Raw genomic sequence first — 17,901 nt, 5'->3', positions numbered from 1 at the left:
AAGCTGGTGGGGGCAAAGACATTCCCCAGCCAGAGACCGGAGACCGTGGGCAGTGTCTGTCACGGTCACCCACTACATTCACCCTGAAGGCACACCACAGGAAGGGTCAGGGAACCTAAGGCCAAAGGTTGCCCAACAGAAGGCCCGAGGGAGCTGGACTTAGGTGAATCACTGGTGGGGACGGCTGAAGTAAGGACAGAGGGAGAGCTCAGGGCCACGCTCCGGACTTGTTTGGGGGTTGGCCGGATCCAGGACCTGGTGGACGCAGCACGGCTCGGGAGGTCACTTGGAGCTAGAGTGACCAGGAACATCTGCAGTAAGTAAAGACCCTTAACTGCACAACCCGAGTCTGTCATCATTACCGGCTGCACCGCACCACCACAACCCCCATCCTCTGCGCCTGTCCCCTCTGAGGCTATACCCCTCCCGTTGGGGGTTATCCCACCAAGCTGCGCATCCACCATCAGCCTCAGCGGACCCTGCTGCAGCGGCGGCCACAGTGACCGCATCACAACGGGTGGCGTAGTCGACACAACGAACTTTAATAACATCAGTAAAGACTGCCACATAACCCTGAGCTTGACGCCCTGGGCACGGGACCGGGTCACAGCCGCTCGGAGACTACAACCCCCCATCTGATCCGGTGCCGGGTATTCCCCTCAAAAAGGAATATGTCCCAGGGGGCGCGTCAAATACACCAGTTGATATCAGGTTCATCAACATTAGTCTAATGTGAATGGGTGGCTTAAATGTACTATGTAGATATAGGACACTCACCTTCACCGGGGCGGAGGAGGATGGAGGAGCGGAGGAGTGCTGGGCATCTCCAGATTGCTCCGGCACTCCAGGTAGTGTGGGCATCCTGGACGGTGACTGGTGACTTGATAGGGGCCGTGTCCCGGACTGACCATACACAGACTGCCAGGAAATATCATCTGCCGTGAGCTTAAAAAGAAACACATCATGTTTGAGATTCTGCACACATTGTAATCACTATGTGACCGTTTAGCTACAACATTAGGCACTGTTCACATGTCCAGCCTCTGTTCACCCATCAGTGATGTGTCTGATCACCTCTAATGTCCTGGGCATTAATGGATGACATAAAGGATTATTCATTTCCCATAGACTTCAATGTTAAAAAAAAAAAGATTGGTTTAATATATGTTTATAGTCCTGAGTGTATGTGTCTGCCATTGGCCACAAGCATAGCGTGGACCGAGCGGTGACACTTATCTGAGCTGTATGCCACTATCTGGTCACTTTGTGTATTGCTTTCAGGGTTTTTTTGCTTTCCTGTTAATCTTTGCACTAGTGCCATGATCTAAGCCCCCCATATCCTATTTATCTGGACCCTCTGTACCTGTATCCAAGCACTGTATATGCTCGATTTACATGGGTACTATAGTGATATCTAAGCAATGTATATTTTATGTATCGGGACGCTGTATTGTGCTACTTACCTAGGTATTGTGAGTACTATACAAGTACAGTACTATCTGTACTATTAACTGAGGCACAATGTGGCTTTATCTCAGCACCCCATGTACTATTTGAGTACAAATAATGTAGTAGATGTTACTTGCAGTCCTTTGTAACATTATAAATATCAGGGATATTAATGCAGTAGGTGTTACCCACAGTGCTATGTAACCGTACAAATAACACATTAATAACCCCAAGTATAGATAATGTAGTAAATGTTACCTGCTCCCATGTAACACTACAGATAACACAGTGATAACTCTCTGAGTACAGATAATGTATTATACAGGTGCATCTCACTAAATCAAAATATCATCAAAAAGTTAATTTGTTTCAGTTCTTCAATACAAAACGTGGAACTCATATATTATATAGAGTCATTACAAACAGAGTGATCTATTTCCAGTGTTTATTTCTGTTAATGTTGATGATTATGGCTTACAGCCAATGAAAACACAACAGTCATTACCTCAGTAAATTAGAATAATTAACAAAAAACACCTGCAAAGGCTTCCTAAGAGTTTAAAAGGGTCCCTTAGTCTGTTTCAGTAGGCTCCACAATTATGGGGCAGACTGCTGACTTGACAGATGTCCAGAAGGCAGTCACTGACACACTCCACAAGGTCCCAGAGTCTGGAGGAAGAGTGGAGAGGACACAATCCAAGCTGCTTGAGGTCTAGTGTGAAGTTTCCACAATCAGTGATGGTTTGTGGAGCCATGTCATCTGCTGGTGTAGGTCCACTGTGTTTTATCAAGACCAAAGTCAGCGCAGCCGTCTACCAGGAAATTTTAGAGCACTTCATGCTTCCCTCTGCTTTTTGGAGATGGAAATGTCATTCTCCAGCAGGACTTGGCCCCTGTCCACACTGCCAAAAGTACCAATACCTGGTTTACACACAACAGTATCACTGTGCTTGATTGGCAGCAAACTCGCCTGACCTTAACCCCATAGAGAATCTATTATAGAGAATCTATGGGGTATTGTCAAGAGGAAGATGAGAGACACCAGACCCAACAATGCAGACGAGCTGAAGGCTGCTATCAAAGCCACCTGGGCTTCCATAACACCTCAGCAGTGCCACAGGCTGATCGCCTCCATGCCACATTGCCGCATTGATGCAGTAATTGATGCAAAAGGAGCCCGGCCAAGTATTGAGGGCATTTACTGAACATACATTTCAGATTTTAAAAACATTTTTCAAGCTGTTGTTAAAAAGTATTCTAATTTACTGAGATAATGACTTTTGTGTTTTCATTGGCTGTAAGCCATAATCATCAACATTAACAGAAATAAACACTTGAAATCGATCACTCTGTGTGTAATGACTCTATATAATATAGGAGTTTCACTTTTTGTATTGAAGAACTGAAATTAACTTTTTGATGATATTCTAATTTTGTGAGATGCACCTGTATGTCACCTGCAATCCTATGTAACACCACAGATAACACAGTGATAACTCTCTGAGTACAGATAATGCAGTATATGCCACCTGCAGTCCTATGTAACACCAGATAACACAGTGATAACTTCCCGAGTACAGATAATGTAGTAGATGTCACCTGCAGTCCTATGTAACACCACAGATAACACAGTGATAACTTTGTGAGTACAGATAATGTAGTAGATGTCACCTGCAGTCCTATGTAACACCACAGATAACACAGTGATAACTTCCTGAGTACAGATAATGTAGTAGATGTCACCTGCAGTCCTATGTAACACCACAGATAACACAGTGATAACTTCCTGAGTACAGATAATGTAGTAGATGTCACCAGGGCCGGCTCCAGGTGTTTCTGGGCCCCGGGCGAAAGAGTCTCAGTGGGCCCCTTTAACACATACCACGATTCATGATGCAGAGATACAGCGGAGAAATATATATATATATATATATATATATATATATATATATATATATATATATATATATATATATATATATATATATAGTACAATGCAAAGATTTCACTTCTTACATTACATGAGTGATATCTATTGTAAATTCCACAATAGCTCAGAAACCGGTGAATCGCTCCACACAGAATACTGGCCCCCATATAAGGCTCCATACGGAATACTGGCCCTCATATAACGCTTCATACAGGATACTGGCCCCCATATAACGCTCCACACAGAATACTGGCCCCCATATAACGCTCCATATAGGATACTGGTCTCCTTATAAAGCTCCATACAGGATACTGGCCCCCATATAACGCTCCATACAGGATACTGGTCCCCTTATAAAACTCCATACAGGATACTGGCCCCCATATAACGCTCCATACAGGATACCGGTCCCCTTATAACGCTCCATACAGGATACCGGTCCCCTTATAACTCTCCATACAGGATACTGGCCCCCATATAATGCTGCATGCAGGCTGTTACCCCCCACATAATGCCCCATACAGGCTGTCCCCCCCTTATAATGCTCCATGCAGGCTGTTACCCCCCACATAATGCCCCATACAGGCCCCCCCCCTTTTAATGCTCCATGCAGGCTCTTACCCCCCACATAATTCCCCATACAGACAGCCCCCCCTTATAATGCTCCATGCAGGCTGTTCCCCCCCACATAATGCACTATGCAGGCTGCCCCCCCTTTATAATGCCCCATGCAGGATGTCGTCCCCCCCTTTATAATGCCCCATGCAGGATGTCCCCCCCTCTCTTTATAATGCCCCATGCAGGATGCCCCCCCCCTTCTCTTTATAATGCCCCATGCAGGCTGTTCCCCCCCCCTCCTTTATATAATGCCCCATGCAGGATGTCCCCCCCCCTTTATAATGCCCCATGCAGGATGCCCCCCCCTTCTCTTTATAATGCCCCATGCAGGCTGTCCCCCCCCCTCTATATAATGCCCCATGCAGGATGTCCCCCCACCTCTATATAATGCCCCATGCAGGCTGTCCCCCCCCTCTATATAATGCCCCATGCAGGCTGCCCCCCCCTCTATATAATGCCCCATGCAGGCTGCCCCCCCCTCTATATAATGCCCCATGCAGGATGTCCCCCCCTCTCTTTATAATGCCCCATGCAGGATGCCCCCCTCTTCTCTTTATAATGCCCCATGCAGGCTGTTCCCCCCCCTCCTCTATATAATGCCCCATGCAGGATGCCCCCCCCTTTATAATGCCCCATGCAGGATGCCCCCCCTTCTCTTTATAATGCCCCATGCAGGCTGTTCCCCCCCCTCCTCTATATAATGCCCCATGCAGGATGTCCCCCCCCCCTTTATAATGCCCCATGCAGGATGCCCCCCCCTTCTCTTTATAATGCCCCATGCAGGCTGCCCCCCCCCCTCTATATAATGCCCCATGCAGGCTGCCCCCCCCCCTCTTTATAATGCCCCATGCAGGCTGTTCCCCCCCCTCCTCTATATAATGCCCCATGCAGGATGTCCCCCCCCCCTTTATAATGCCCCATGCAGGATGCCCCCCCCTTCTCTTTATAATGCCCCATGCAGGCTGCCCCCCCCTCCTCTATATAATGCCCCATGCAGGATGTCCCCCCCCCCTTTATAATGCCCCATGCAGGATGCCCCCCTCTTCTCTTTATAATGCCCCATGCAGGCTGTTCCCCCCCCTCCTCTATATAATGCCCCATGCAGGATGCCCCCCCCTTTATAATGCCCCATGCAGGATGCCCCCCCTTCTCTTTATAATGCCCCATGCAGGCTGTTCCCCCCCCTCCTCTATATAATGCCCCATGCAGGATGTCCCCCCCCCCTTTATAATGCCCCATGCAGGATGCCCCCCCCTTCTCTTTATAATGCCCCATGCAGGCTGCCCCCCCCCCCCTCTATATAATGCCCCATGCAGGATGTCCCCCCCCCTCTATATAATGCCCCATGCAGGCTGTCCCCCCCCCTCTATATAATGCCCCATGCAGGCTGCCCCCCCCTCTATATAATGCCCCATGCAGGCTGCCCCCCCTCTATATAATGCCCCATGCAGGATGTCCCCCCCCCTCTTTATAATGCCCCATGCCTCCATACATTAAAAAAAAAAATCAAATACTCACCTCCCTTCTCCTCACCTGCTACCTGCTGCCCGCTGCTCGCTGCTCAGCTCCGAACTCCAGCGTTGTCGGCGTCTTCCCGTTCAGCGCTCCCTGTGACGGCTCAGGGGAGGGCGCGGTGAAAAGACGTCACCGCGCCCTCTGACCTGAGACGTCACAGGGAGCGCAGAGCAGGAAGACAGCGGATCTGCGGAGGCACGGGGAGAGGTAAGTATCGGGCTGCCGGGGCCCTGAGCAAGCGGCGGAGAAGGGCGGGCGCTGACACCGCTCTCCTCCGCCCATAGCCCAGCGGGGTGCGCGACCGCCAGTGGGCCCCTCTGCCTGCTCAGGGCCCCGGCATTTGCCCGGGTGCGCCGGGTGCTGACGCCGGCCCTGGATGTCACCTGCAGTCCTATGTAACACCACAGATAACACAGTGATAACTTCCTGAGTACAGATAATGTAGTAGATGTCACCTGCAGGCCTATGTAACACCACAGATAACACAGTGATAACTTCCTGAGTACAGATAATGTAGTAGATGTCACCTGCAGGCCTATGTAACACCACAGATAACACAGTGATAACTTCCTGAGTACAGATAATGTAGTAGATGTCACCTGCAGTCCTATGTAGCACCACAGATAACACAGTGATAAAGCTCAGATTGCATGCATTGTGTGACCTCTGCATACAGAATCAGACCTCAGTATACAGCTGTGATCTTCTGCCGAGTCTCCCGGCCTTATACAGCAGGTTTTATGAATTAGCGGGAGTTTTTCTTGTTGGAATAACATTGTGTCTATTTCTGTCCTCATCATTCATCATCAGTGCAGGAGCCTGAGCTAATAACAGCCGTGTCCATTCATCCCCGCCCCAGTCACCGGCTACACCATCTTTTCCCACGGTGCTTACTGTATGGACTGTGCTTAATTTAGCAGTATAACGATGGTGGCTCCCAGGGGCCGGACCTTCAGCCAGATGCCTAGGACAGGATAAAAAGGATTTTTCTTTTGCTTGTGCTGCAGTATTCAGTGTTAAAGGGCTATCCACCAGGATGCATCCTACCAGCGTCTTCCATAAATGGAGAAAACACTGGAGAGTTTTAATTCACTTTTGTTAACATAAGGAAAAAGAAAAGATCAAAAAAATCCAATAACCGATCTAGTAATCCCCGCCAATCAGGAGGGTTATTACTGCACGGCTCTAGTCGTACAGAATCCTTAATCACTATATAATAAAAAGTTCTGCAAACTTTCTAATAAATTTTTGTGTCCATTTTCAAGATCTCAGTTTGGCGTTAGTTCATGAGAACTTTTTCTTTTGCTTTCTTGGCTGATATCCTGCAATCATCCAGGAGCTCAGGACAGATGACTTACATTGACACATTGCAAGTTTGCAACTAAACCCACAAATGCCAACTGTCCCAAAATTTGCTGGGAGCATCCAGGTTTTTCTTTTCAGAAACAATCCCCAAAAATTTGTGATGAATAAAGGGTGGGGGTTGCACAAACCGTGCCCCCAGAGGGGCATTTTTGGTCGGTATTGGGGAGGGTCCCGTGCAGGACTTGGGACAGGACTAAAGTTTCCCTAAATTGCTGACACCAATTTTGGTAACTATTCACACCCATCAGCAATTTGAACAGGAACTAGAACAGTTTTTAGCCTCTTCTTTATTGGAAGGAAGAAAAGCTGAATCCCTCATGGTGTTCTAGATCTCTGCTTGCAATCAGTGAATGATAATCTTATTACTCTTGAGAGTTGGCATTATTCCCCTCCACCCACTGGCGGACACAGATAAAACAGGGCCCCTGTGCAAGAACAATATCTGGGCCCTTTGCAGCCCAATAACTCATCATAATGCACAATTCCTCCTGCTTTGGAGATGGTGGTGGCCCCCTTACCTCTTGGGCCCCTACCTACACCCCTTTTTCTTCTGTGTATGAAAAGGGGAAAGTCAATGTCTCAGGGGTGGTAGTGGGGGTGTCACAAATTTACAGATTTCTCGCTTTTTAGCCCCCTTGGATGGAGTTGTCATGTAGTGTAATGTGACCTGGATGCAGGCTTGGACTGGCCAATAGGAGGGCAGGAAAATCCTCCAATAGGCCGTCCCTGTGAAGGAGTGCTAATGAGTAGTGCTATTACACTTGATTCACAACTTGTAGAAAAAGGTATAATCTAATGTCACGGGTGTGTCAGGTGTGACAGTCGTTCTGGATCCAGCTGTAGAAGGTCATTGGCTCTGCAGGCACCTTCTTGATCTTTCTATCTCTGCAGTGCAGTGATATCCTGCTCTCTCTAGGACCTAGCAGTTACCTTCACCTTCTGCTGCTAATTGACACACCCTTGCTGGATGTTTAAATACCCTCAGTCTCTCCAGAGAGTCTCCGGTGATAGCTCTATTTTCCTCTGTCCAGGCTTGAAGGACTAGTAGTCGGCTAGTGTCTTCTTGGAGTTCCTTTGGAGGATTGCTGGCATGATCTCTCTGGTGTCTTCTCAAGCTAATTGTATTCCCCTGTCTGTCTACCTGTTTGTCTTTAGTTGCAGTGGGGGCTGACTAGTGCTCACCATGTCCCATCCCTATCTAGGGCCTATCGCTAGGGGCAGTCAGGGATTAGGTTTCCTGCTTTGCAATAGGTGCAGAACCTATTTAGGGATGTTAGGGGAGTCAGGGTGTTGTCAGATCTGCCTACCGGTCTCCGCTCCCCCTTTCCCTAGTGTTTGGGCTTCCTCCCCCTCTTCTTTCCCTCACCTTGCGTGACATCTAATCATTCATTAAACAAGCTAGCTAAATTAATATTACATAGAAGCAAAAGTATATTGGTGTACTAGGGTCAGGTTATTTTTTGCATGTAACTGAACAGTGGGCCCCAAGAATCAATGTTACAGGTGGGCCTTTGCCAACTCAGTCCGACACTGCCTGGATGTTGTCATTATCGTGGCAATCGATTATAGGCTTGCTGTGCATGGATTGTGGCTCTACCAGTTGAACCTGGGAGAGAAGAGCCATTTTTTAACTTAAGTACATGTATTTTTTTTATAAAAATTATTTTTGCAATAGGATTTTATATAAAAAATTGTGAACGCTTACGAGCGGCGGTGGTTGAGAAAAAACACGTGAGAAAGGCCAAAAGTCACAAAATTTTAGCAAAGCCTTGAGTTGCGCCAAAGTTTTGAAACTTTTCAAAGCTTTTTATGGGTGTAACAAAGTTTGATGAATTGGCCCATAGTTCCCCGCCGACTTTTCACATTGTTTTATGCTGCCCGGTGTGAATTGGCTGACCCTTTAAGAATAGGTTACAGTTTGTATAAAGTACACACATTACTTATCTGTGCCCACTGTGAGTAATGCGGCAAATGAGCGTCACACGCGGTACATTATTAATCGATGTTTACTCCGTGAAGAGGTTACTGGAAGAATCAGGAAAGTAAACGTATAAGATACTTTATATAAAAGAGAATTCTGGAATCATAACACAGCGATCATAAAACTATGTCTTATCCAAACACTAAGACGTCTGAACTGCTACAGCTACTGTTCTGTAACAAGCGAGACCCCGCAGCCAATCACAGAGCCGCCAATAACTGTTATGATCTGCTACAGAGACTAAGGAAAGACAGGAGATCTGTTCCTACAATAGAACTAAACTAGATCCCTACGATGTAACGGGGAACCTGATCCTGCGATCAGACCCGCTAAAGTCCTCGGCTAGTCTGTACGAAGACCTATAGATGTGAGGGAGGAATCCCTACAAGAACTAGGGACTGGGAAAAGTTGGACACCTCCTAGCAGAAATCGTAGCAGTCAAAGACAAACACACAACAAAAAGTAAAGAGGTCAGAAGACCTAGCAAAACTAACAGAGAACGGCAACAGAGCACCAAGCTAGCTCAACAGTAGTAAATACAAATGAAGTCCAGCAATGCCAGGAGGGCGGAGCCGGATTAAATAGGCAAAACTGGTCATGTGACCAGCAAACTAAAAAAAACCTAACAGGAGAGTTGTAACAGTACCCCCTCTTCTAAGAGGATCCTCCGGATCCCCTAGGCCCAGGCTTACCAGGAAACCTCCTGTGAAACGCTCGGACAAGTCTGGAAGCAGAAACATCATCCGCCCTCACCCATGAGTTATCCTCAGGTCCGAAACCCTTCCAAGCGACGAGATACTGCAAACTCCCTCTATACCGTCTAGAATTTAGGATGCGGGAAATTTCATATTCCCCGTCCTCCACCACAGGAGGAACAGTGGCAGAGGCGTCACCATCCGACACATCAGCTTTTTTCAACAGGGAAACATGAAACACCGGATTAATCCTCCAGGACGTAGGAACCTCCAGCCTAACAGCAGATTGGTTAACTATCTGAAGCACCTTAAAGGGCCCTACGAACTTGGGACCCAATTTTTTAGAAGGAATCCTCAATCGCAGATTCTTAGAGGACAACCAAACCATGTCACCAACAGCAAACAAAACCTCTTGCCGTTTCCTATCAAAGTACCTCTTAGATTTTTTGTTAGCCTCCTGAAGATTACCACGCACATCCGTCCAAACTCTCTCCAAATCACCGGAAAAACTCTCCTCCTCAGGCACAGCCGATACCAATTTGGAGAATGACCCAAAAGACGGATGTCTCCCAGAACAACAAAAAAAAGGCGAACACCCAGCAGAAGAGGATGTATGGTTGTTAAGAGCAAATTCAGCAAGTAGCAGAAACTCAGACCACCCCTCTTGATTGTCTGCCACAAAACAACGCAAGAACTGCTCAACATCCTGGTTCTTCCTTTCTGTCTGGCCATTAGACTCAGGATGATATCCGGATGAAAACGACAAATGGACTCCCTACCTGCCACAAAAGGCACGCCAAAAACGAGCCACGAACTGAGGTCCCCTATCAGAAACAATGTCAGTAGGAACACCATGTAGTCTGACAATCTCCTTGACAAAGGCCTTAGCGAGAGTTTTAGCGCAAGGCAGTTTGATAAAGGGAACCAAGTGACACATCTTGCTAAAACGGTCCACGACCACCCAGATGACCGTGAAACCTTCAGAGGGAGGAAGTTCAGTAATAAAGTCCATAGCCAGATGTGTCCAAGGTGCACTAGGAACCTCCAGAGGGCAAAGCAACCCCGCAGCAGGAGCATGCGAAGACTTGGATCTAGCACACACAGTACATTGGCGCACCCACTTAATGACTTCCTTCTGCCATCCAGGCCACCAAAAACTGCGACCCACAAGTCTCTTGGTCTCAGAAATTCCTGGATGACCTGCCAACCGAGACTCATGACACTCAACAAACAAATCTCTCCTAAATGTCCTAGGCACAAACAACCTCCCATGGGGAGTGTTAGATGGGGCATTCTCCTGTGCTTTAAGAATCTCATCCTCCAAAACGGAGTCCAAAGCAGCAATCACAACACCTTCTTGTAAAATGGTCTCCTCTTCCTCCTCAACACCGACCATGGGAGAAAAGCTGCGAGACAAAGCATCCGCTTTAACATTCTTGGTACCCGGGATGTAAGTAACGGAAAAATTAAACCGCGAGAAAAAAAGTGCCCACCTAGCCTGACGGGCATTCAAGCGCTTGGCAGCATCAAGATAGATCAGATTTTTATGATCAGTGAAAACCTGAATGGGAAAATCAGCACCTTCCAAGAGGTGATGCCAGTGTTCAAATGCGAGTTTAATCGCCAGCAATTCCCGATTACCAATATCGTAATTAAGTTCAGTCTCGGAAAATTTTTTTGAAAAAAAGGCACAGGGATGTACTCCATCCTTGTTTTCCTGAGACAACACCGCACCAACCCCCACCGAAGAAGCATCAACCTCAACCAAAAACGGCTTAGTCACATCAGGCTGCATAAGGATGGGAGCAGAGGTGAACCTCTCCTTTAAAAACACAAAAGCTTCAATGGCCTCAGAAGTCCACTGAACCGCATTAGCACCTTTCCTGGTGAGATCGGTCAGCGGTTTGACAATAATAGAAAAAATTTTTATGAATTTTCTGTAATAATTGGCAAAACCCAAAAACCTCTGTATCGATTTCAAACCAATAGGCCTAGGCCATTCCTGCACAGCTTGAACTTTAACCGGGTCCATCTCAAAACCTTCACTGGAGATAATGTAGCCCAAGAAACTAATTCTCTGTACAGCGAACTCACATTTCTCCAGCTTAGCAAAAAGCGAATTGTCCATTAATAACTGTAATACCTCACGTACGCTCCGCCAATGAGACTCCAGATCAGGCGAATAAATCAAAATGTCATCCAAATACACAACCACATTTTTGCCCATTAAAGGTCTAAGGATGTCATTAATCAGATTCTGAAAAACGCTGGAGCATTGGTGAGACCAAAAGGCATAACCAGATTCTCAAAATGACCCACAGGAGTGTTAAAAGCAGTCTTCTATTCATCACCCTCCTTCATGTGCAACAACTTGTATGCCCCCCGGAGATCAATTTTAGAGAACCACTTGGCCCCCACTAACTGGTTAAATAAATCAGGAATCAATGGCAGTGGGTAAGGATTGCGTACAGTAATTTTATTAATCTCACGAAAGTCCAGACAAGGACGTAAACCGCCATCTTTTTTTTTTACAAAAAAAAATCCAACAGCCACAGGAGACTTGGAAGGCCTAATGTGACCAGCGGCCAAGCTTGTCTGTATGTATTCCTCCAAAGCCTTTCTCTCAGGAATAGTAAGATTAAATAAACGACTCTTAGGAAGAGTCGCTCCAGGGACAAATTCAATGGTACAATCATAGTCTCTATGGGGAGGCAAAACCTGCGACTCCTCCTCAGAAAAAACTCTCCAAAAATCCTGAATAGGTACAGGCAATTCCCCTCTATGCACAGCAGCAATACGTCCGTTACAACACTTGTCATAACACTTAGGGCTCCAGGACTTAATTTCATTGGTAGACCAATCCAGAACAGGATTGTGCAATTTTAACCAGGGTAACCCCAATATTACTGGAGAAGGCAAATTATCCAATACCACCAAACCAAATTCTCTTGATGAATACCATTAATAGTGAGGGGAAATTCACAGACCTTGTGAGTAACACTCTTCAAGGGAGAGCCATCGACAGAAACCACAGCAATAGGGGATGACAAAGTTTTAGGTTCTAATCTAAGTTTTTCCAAGAATCCCCCATCAATCACATTCAGAGTAGATCCACAATCCACAAATACCCGAAATTCAATTAATTCATCCTGAGCAGCAGTAGTGGCAGATAGGAATACTCCCTTAGAATTTAAACAGGCAATACGGGCATGACTGACCATTTTTTTTTCTTTCTTCATACGAAGCACACAGCTCTTAATAAAATGACCAGAATTTCCGCAATAGAAACACAAGCCTTCAGAAAGTTGGCGGTCTTTTTCCTGAGAGCGGGGTGTCATCGCCCCAATTTCCATCAGCTCACCATTGTCAGCACTGAACCTCTCAGGACTCGAAGCTGACATAGCAGAGGATTTGCTCTCATTAACCCTTGCACGCAGTCTCCTGTCCACCCGTATAGCTAATTGCATTGCTTCCTGCAAGTTTCCAGGTGTGGGATAAGCAATCAGTAAATCCTTAACCCTTTCACCTAGTCCTGCAAGAAACAAGCTTTTCAAAGCTGAATCGTTCCACCCTACCTGGGCAGACCACCGACGGAAGTGAGAACAATATTTTTCCACATTACCTGATCCCTGCCTCAAACGTCTTAATTCAGACTCAGCAGATGAGACACGATCAGGATCATCGTACAATAAACCCAAAGCAGAAAAAAAACTATCCACTGATCTAAAGCACGGATCACTAGGTTGGAGAGAGAAGGCCCATCCCTGAGGATCTTTGTGCAAAAGTGACATTATGAACCCTATGCGCTGTGATTCATCACCAGAGGATCCGGGTCTCAAACGAAAATATAATAGACAAGCATTTTTAAAAGAAAAAAAATCTTGTTGTTCGCCAAAAAATAGATCAGGCAGACGTACCTTTGGTTCCACAAAATGCGCTCCAGAACAGCTACTCACGTGTTGTTGGAGCTTGGCCACCTCCAGAGAGAGTCCCTGCAAGCGTTGAGCCAAATCTTGCACCGAGACCATGATGGAAAACTGGAGGTCTTTCCTTAGAGAAATTTTTTTTTTTTTTTTAAGGCTGGACTTACTGTTATGATCTGCTACAGAGACTAAGGAAAGACAGGAGATCTGTCCCTACAATAGAACTAAACTAGATCCCTACGATGTAACGGGGAACCTGATCCTGCGATCAGACCCGCTAAAGTCCTCGGCTAGTCTGTACGAAGACCTATAGATGTGAGGGAGGAATCCCTACAAGAACTAGGGACTGGGAAAAGTTGGACACCTCCTAGCAGAAATCGTAGCAGTCAAAGACAAACACACAACAAAAAGTAAAGAGGTCAGAAGACCTAGCAAAACTAACAGAGAACGGCAACAGAGCACCAAGCTAGCTCAACAGTAGTAAATACAAATGAAGTCCAGCAATGCCAGGAGGGCGGAGCCGGATTAAATAGGCAAAACTGGTCATGTGACCAGCAAACTAAAAAAAACCTAACAGGAGAGTTGTAACAATAACATAGTCACCACGTGGAACTTAAAGGGGTTCTCCAGGGAGATGTATCTCTGCAGAGTACACTAACTGTCTTATCTAAAATGAGCCCTTTGTCCACTTTTTTTTTAACTTAAAGGGGTTATCCATGACTATTTAATTCTCTGTATTACTGGCTTAAGAACTTAGAGGCAGGTAGTTGCTAACTACCTGCCCGTTGTGCCCAGCATCAATCTCTGCAGGCACAGGGTAGTCACTGACTGATTATTATTATTATTTATTATTATAGCGCCATTTATTCCATGGCGCTTTACATGTGAAAGGGGTATACAGTATACAGGGGTATACAGTACATAGCACAAACAGTTACAATAATTTGAACAATACAAGTCAGCGACTGGTAGGGGAGGAGAGAAGACCCTGCCCGCGAGAGCTCACAGTCTACAAAGAATGGGTGAGGATACAGTAGGTGAGGGCAGAGCAGTATGGTGGAGCGAAGGTTACTGCAGGTTGTAGGCTTGTTGGAAGAGGTGGGTCTTCAGGTTCCTTTTGAAGGTTTCCATGGTAGGCGAGAGTCTGATATGTTGGGGTAGAGAGTTCTAGAGTAGGGGGGATGCACGGGAGAAATCTTGTATGCGATTGTGGGAAGGGGAGATAAGAGGGAAGTAGAGAAGGAGATCTTGTGAGGATCGGAGGTTGCGTGCAGGTATGTAATGGGAGACTAGGTCAGAGATATATGGAAGAGACAGGTTGTGGATGGCTTTGTATGCCATGGTTAGGGTTTTGAACTGGAGCCTCTGGGCAATGGGGAACCAGTGAAGGGATTGACAGAGGGGAGAGGCTGGGGAATAGGGGGGGGGACAGGTGGATTAGTCGGGCAGCAGAGTTTAGGATAGATTGGAGGGGTGCAAGAGTGTTGGAAGGGAGGCCACAGAGCAGGAGGTTGCAGTAGTCGAGACGGGAGATGATGAGGGCGTGCACTAGTGTTTTTGCAGATTCGTGGTTGAGTAAAATGCGGACCCGGGAAATATTTTTGAGTTGGAGTCGGCAGGAAGTCGAAAGGGCTTGGATATGTGGTTTGAAGGAGAGATCAGAGTCCAGGGTTACCGCAAGGCAGCGAGCTTGAGGGACTGGGTAGAGGGGGTCAGATGGGGGGGTGAGTCGGCAGAATGATGATGAATTCAGTTTTATCCATGTTAAGTTTTAGAAATCTGTCAGAGAAAAGGATGAGATAGAGGACAGACATTGTGGGATTCTGGTTAGTAGGGAGGTGATATCTGTTCCAGAGAGGTAGATCTGTGTGTCATCAGCATAGAGATGATACTGAAAGCCATGGGACATTATAAGCTGTCCAAGGCCGAAGGTGTAGATGAAGAGTTGGGGCTCTAGGACTGAACCTTTGGGGATACCGACAGATAGGGGGCGAGATGAGAAGGTGGTGTGTGAATGTCCTGTCTGTTAGGTATGAAGAGATCCAAGATAGGGCCAAGTCTGAGATGTCAAGAGATGAGAGAGTCTGTAGTAAGAGGAAATGGTCTACTGTGTCAAATGCAGATGACAGGTCCAAGAGGAGGAGGACAGAGTAGTGCCGCTTGGATTTGGCAGTTAGTAAGTCGTTGGTGACTTTCGTCAGGGCAGTTTCAGTGGAGTGATACGGTCAGATGCCAGATTGCAAGAGGTCAAAGAGGGAGCAGGAGGAGAGGTGGGAGGACAGCTCAGAATGGACGTGCTGTTCCAGTAGTTTTGAGGCATAGGGGAGAAGTGGGGCGATAGCTAGTCAGAGAGGATGGGTCAAGGGAGGGACCCGGATATAAATTGTATGGTATGGTATATAAATTGCAGACAGGACATGTTATGTTTATACCCCTATGAAAAAGCAAAAGTGAAACACGCGTCAGGGCCCCTGGGATCCTGCACTTGCATTTTATCACGGGAAAGCTTCATCAATTATGATCTATATATGTATATGCACTTTTCTGGTATATTGTTACCATTGCTAGTTAATGACATTATGGGACTCATATGATTGGTTAGGTAGGTTCTATGCACGTGCACTTTACTGATATTTTTTTGGCTAACCTTTACACGTATGGGACTTATATGAGTGGTGAGTTAGGCTATTAAGCAGATTGAACTACTTTCCCCTTCTCATGTTTTGTCCTAAACCTTGGTCCATGCATTATAACTGATAACTTTTTCTGCCCATGTGTTCTTTTTCCCAGGGTCATACTGTATCTTCTTTATGTTCACCTTTCTTTTATTAAGTGTGATTTTTGTAAATAATATTTTTTGTGATAAACAAGGCGATGTCAATTGATTATACATATGAAGTCAGCACTCCAATTTTTTAGTTTTTAAGTACTATAATACTGCCCCTGTGTACAGGAATTTGACTAAATATAATAGGAGCATTATTATAGTAGTTATATTCTTGTACATAGGGGGCAGTAATATAGTAGTTATATTCCTGTACATAGAGGCAGTATTATAGTAGTTATATTCTTGCAAATAGGGGCAGTATTATAGTAGTTATATTCTTGTACATAGGGGCAGTATTATAGTAGTTATATTCTTGTACATAGGGGCAGTATTATAGTAGTTATATTCTTGTACATAGGGGCAGTATTATAGTAATTATATTCTTGTACGTAGGGGCAGTATTATAGTAGTTATATTCTTGTACATAGGAGCAGTATTATAGTAGTTATATTGTTGTACATAGGGGCAGTATTATAGTAGTTATATTCTTGTACATAGTGGCAGAATTATAGTAGTTATATTCTTGTACATAGGGGCAGTATTATAGTAGTTATATTCTTGTACATACGGGCAGTATTATAGTAGTTATATTCTTGTACATACGGGCAGTATTATAGTAGTTATATTCTTGTAAATAGGGGCAGTATTATAGTAGTTATATTCTTGTACATAGCGGCAGTATTATAGTAGTTATATTCTTGTACATAGGAGCAGTATTATAGTAGCTATATTCTTGTACATAGAGGCGGTATTATAGTAGTTATATTCTTGTACATAGGGGGCAGTATTATAGTAGTTATATTCTTGTACATAGGGAGCAGTATTATAGTAGTTATATTCTTGTACAAAGGTTCTGTATTTTAGTAGTTATATTCTTGCACATAGATGGCAGTATTATAATAAGTATATTCTTGTCTGTAGCAACCATAAATGAGGGACATGACTTTTCATTCTCCCATGGCTACTTCTTGCTGGAGAATCACTTATATAATTCAGCACTAATGATTCACTCAGATTCTTTTAATGAGACGCTTGGATGGGCTGGAGGGTAAAAGACGTCTGACTGAGAGCGGCACAACTCCAAAAAAGGTGATTCTATGGGGAAATCTCTTTCCTGACACATAATCTGAACTTTTCCTTTTTGACATCTGCTTTTCATTCGTGGTTATTTTAATCTGTTATCAGCCTTGTCCTCAGGATATATCTTACCTAATATTCTTGTGTTTGCACTCGGCTAAAATTAGGTCTAAAAACAACATTGAGATGTTTAAATAATCCAAGCCGCTCTGTGGAGATACTTAAGACTTCACTGAAAAAGGAGATCATGTAATAAAGTCAATTGGAACTTTTAAAGAGCTTTTCCCTTAGAAAAAAAGATCAACCCCAGAGTCATTTTCTAAGAAAGGATTTTAAGCTTTTAGTTTTATCAATTTCTGGGAAAGATGGATGATAAATGATCATCATTAGTAGTGTTGAGCGAGCACTAAAATGCTCGGGTGCTCGAAGCTCGGGCCGAGCTCACTGTGATACTCGGGTGCTCGACCCGAGCAACGAGCCCAATGTTAGTCTATGGGAGACCCGAACATTTTTGCGGCGGC

General features: G+C 45.4%; 1 protein-coding gene across 4 annotated transcripts in view; it reads right to left on the bottom strand.

Annotated features, from left to right (window-relative positions):
* IRAG1 (inositol 1,4,5-triphosphate receptor associated 1) overlaps nt 1-17,901 on the bottom strand; it is a 154,875-nt gene that overhangs the window by 86,408 nt on the left and 50,566 nt on the right. For all 4 annotated transcript variants that reach the window (XM_073658300.1, XM_073658301.1, XM_073658303.1 and 1 more), the window contains one exon: nt 778-945. In XM_073658300.1, coding sequence (XP_073514401.1) covers nt 778-861 — 84 coding nt within the window. In that variant the 5' untranslated portion in view covers nt 862-945. The remainder of the gene's footprint in view (nt 1-777; nt 946-17,901) is intronic.

Source organism: Phyllobates terribilis, unplaced genomic scaffold, assembly GCF_046119375.1.
Source record: "Phyllobates terribilis strain yellow unplaced genomic scaffold, ASM4611937v1 Scaffold_13__5_contigs__length_258822181, whole genome shotgun sequence".
Classification (NCBI taxonomy): Eukaryota; Metazoa; Chordata; class Amphibia; order Anura; family Dendrobatidae; genus Phyllobates; species Phyllobates terribilis.
This window is presented reverse-complemented; position numbering and strand designations above follow the sequence as displayed.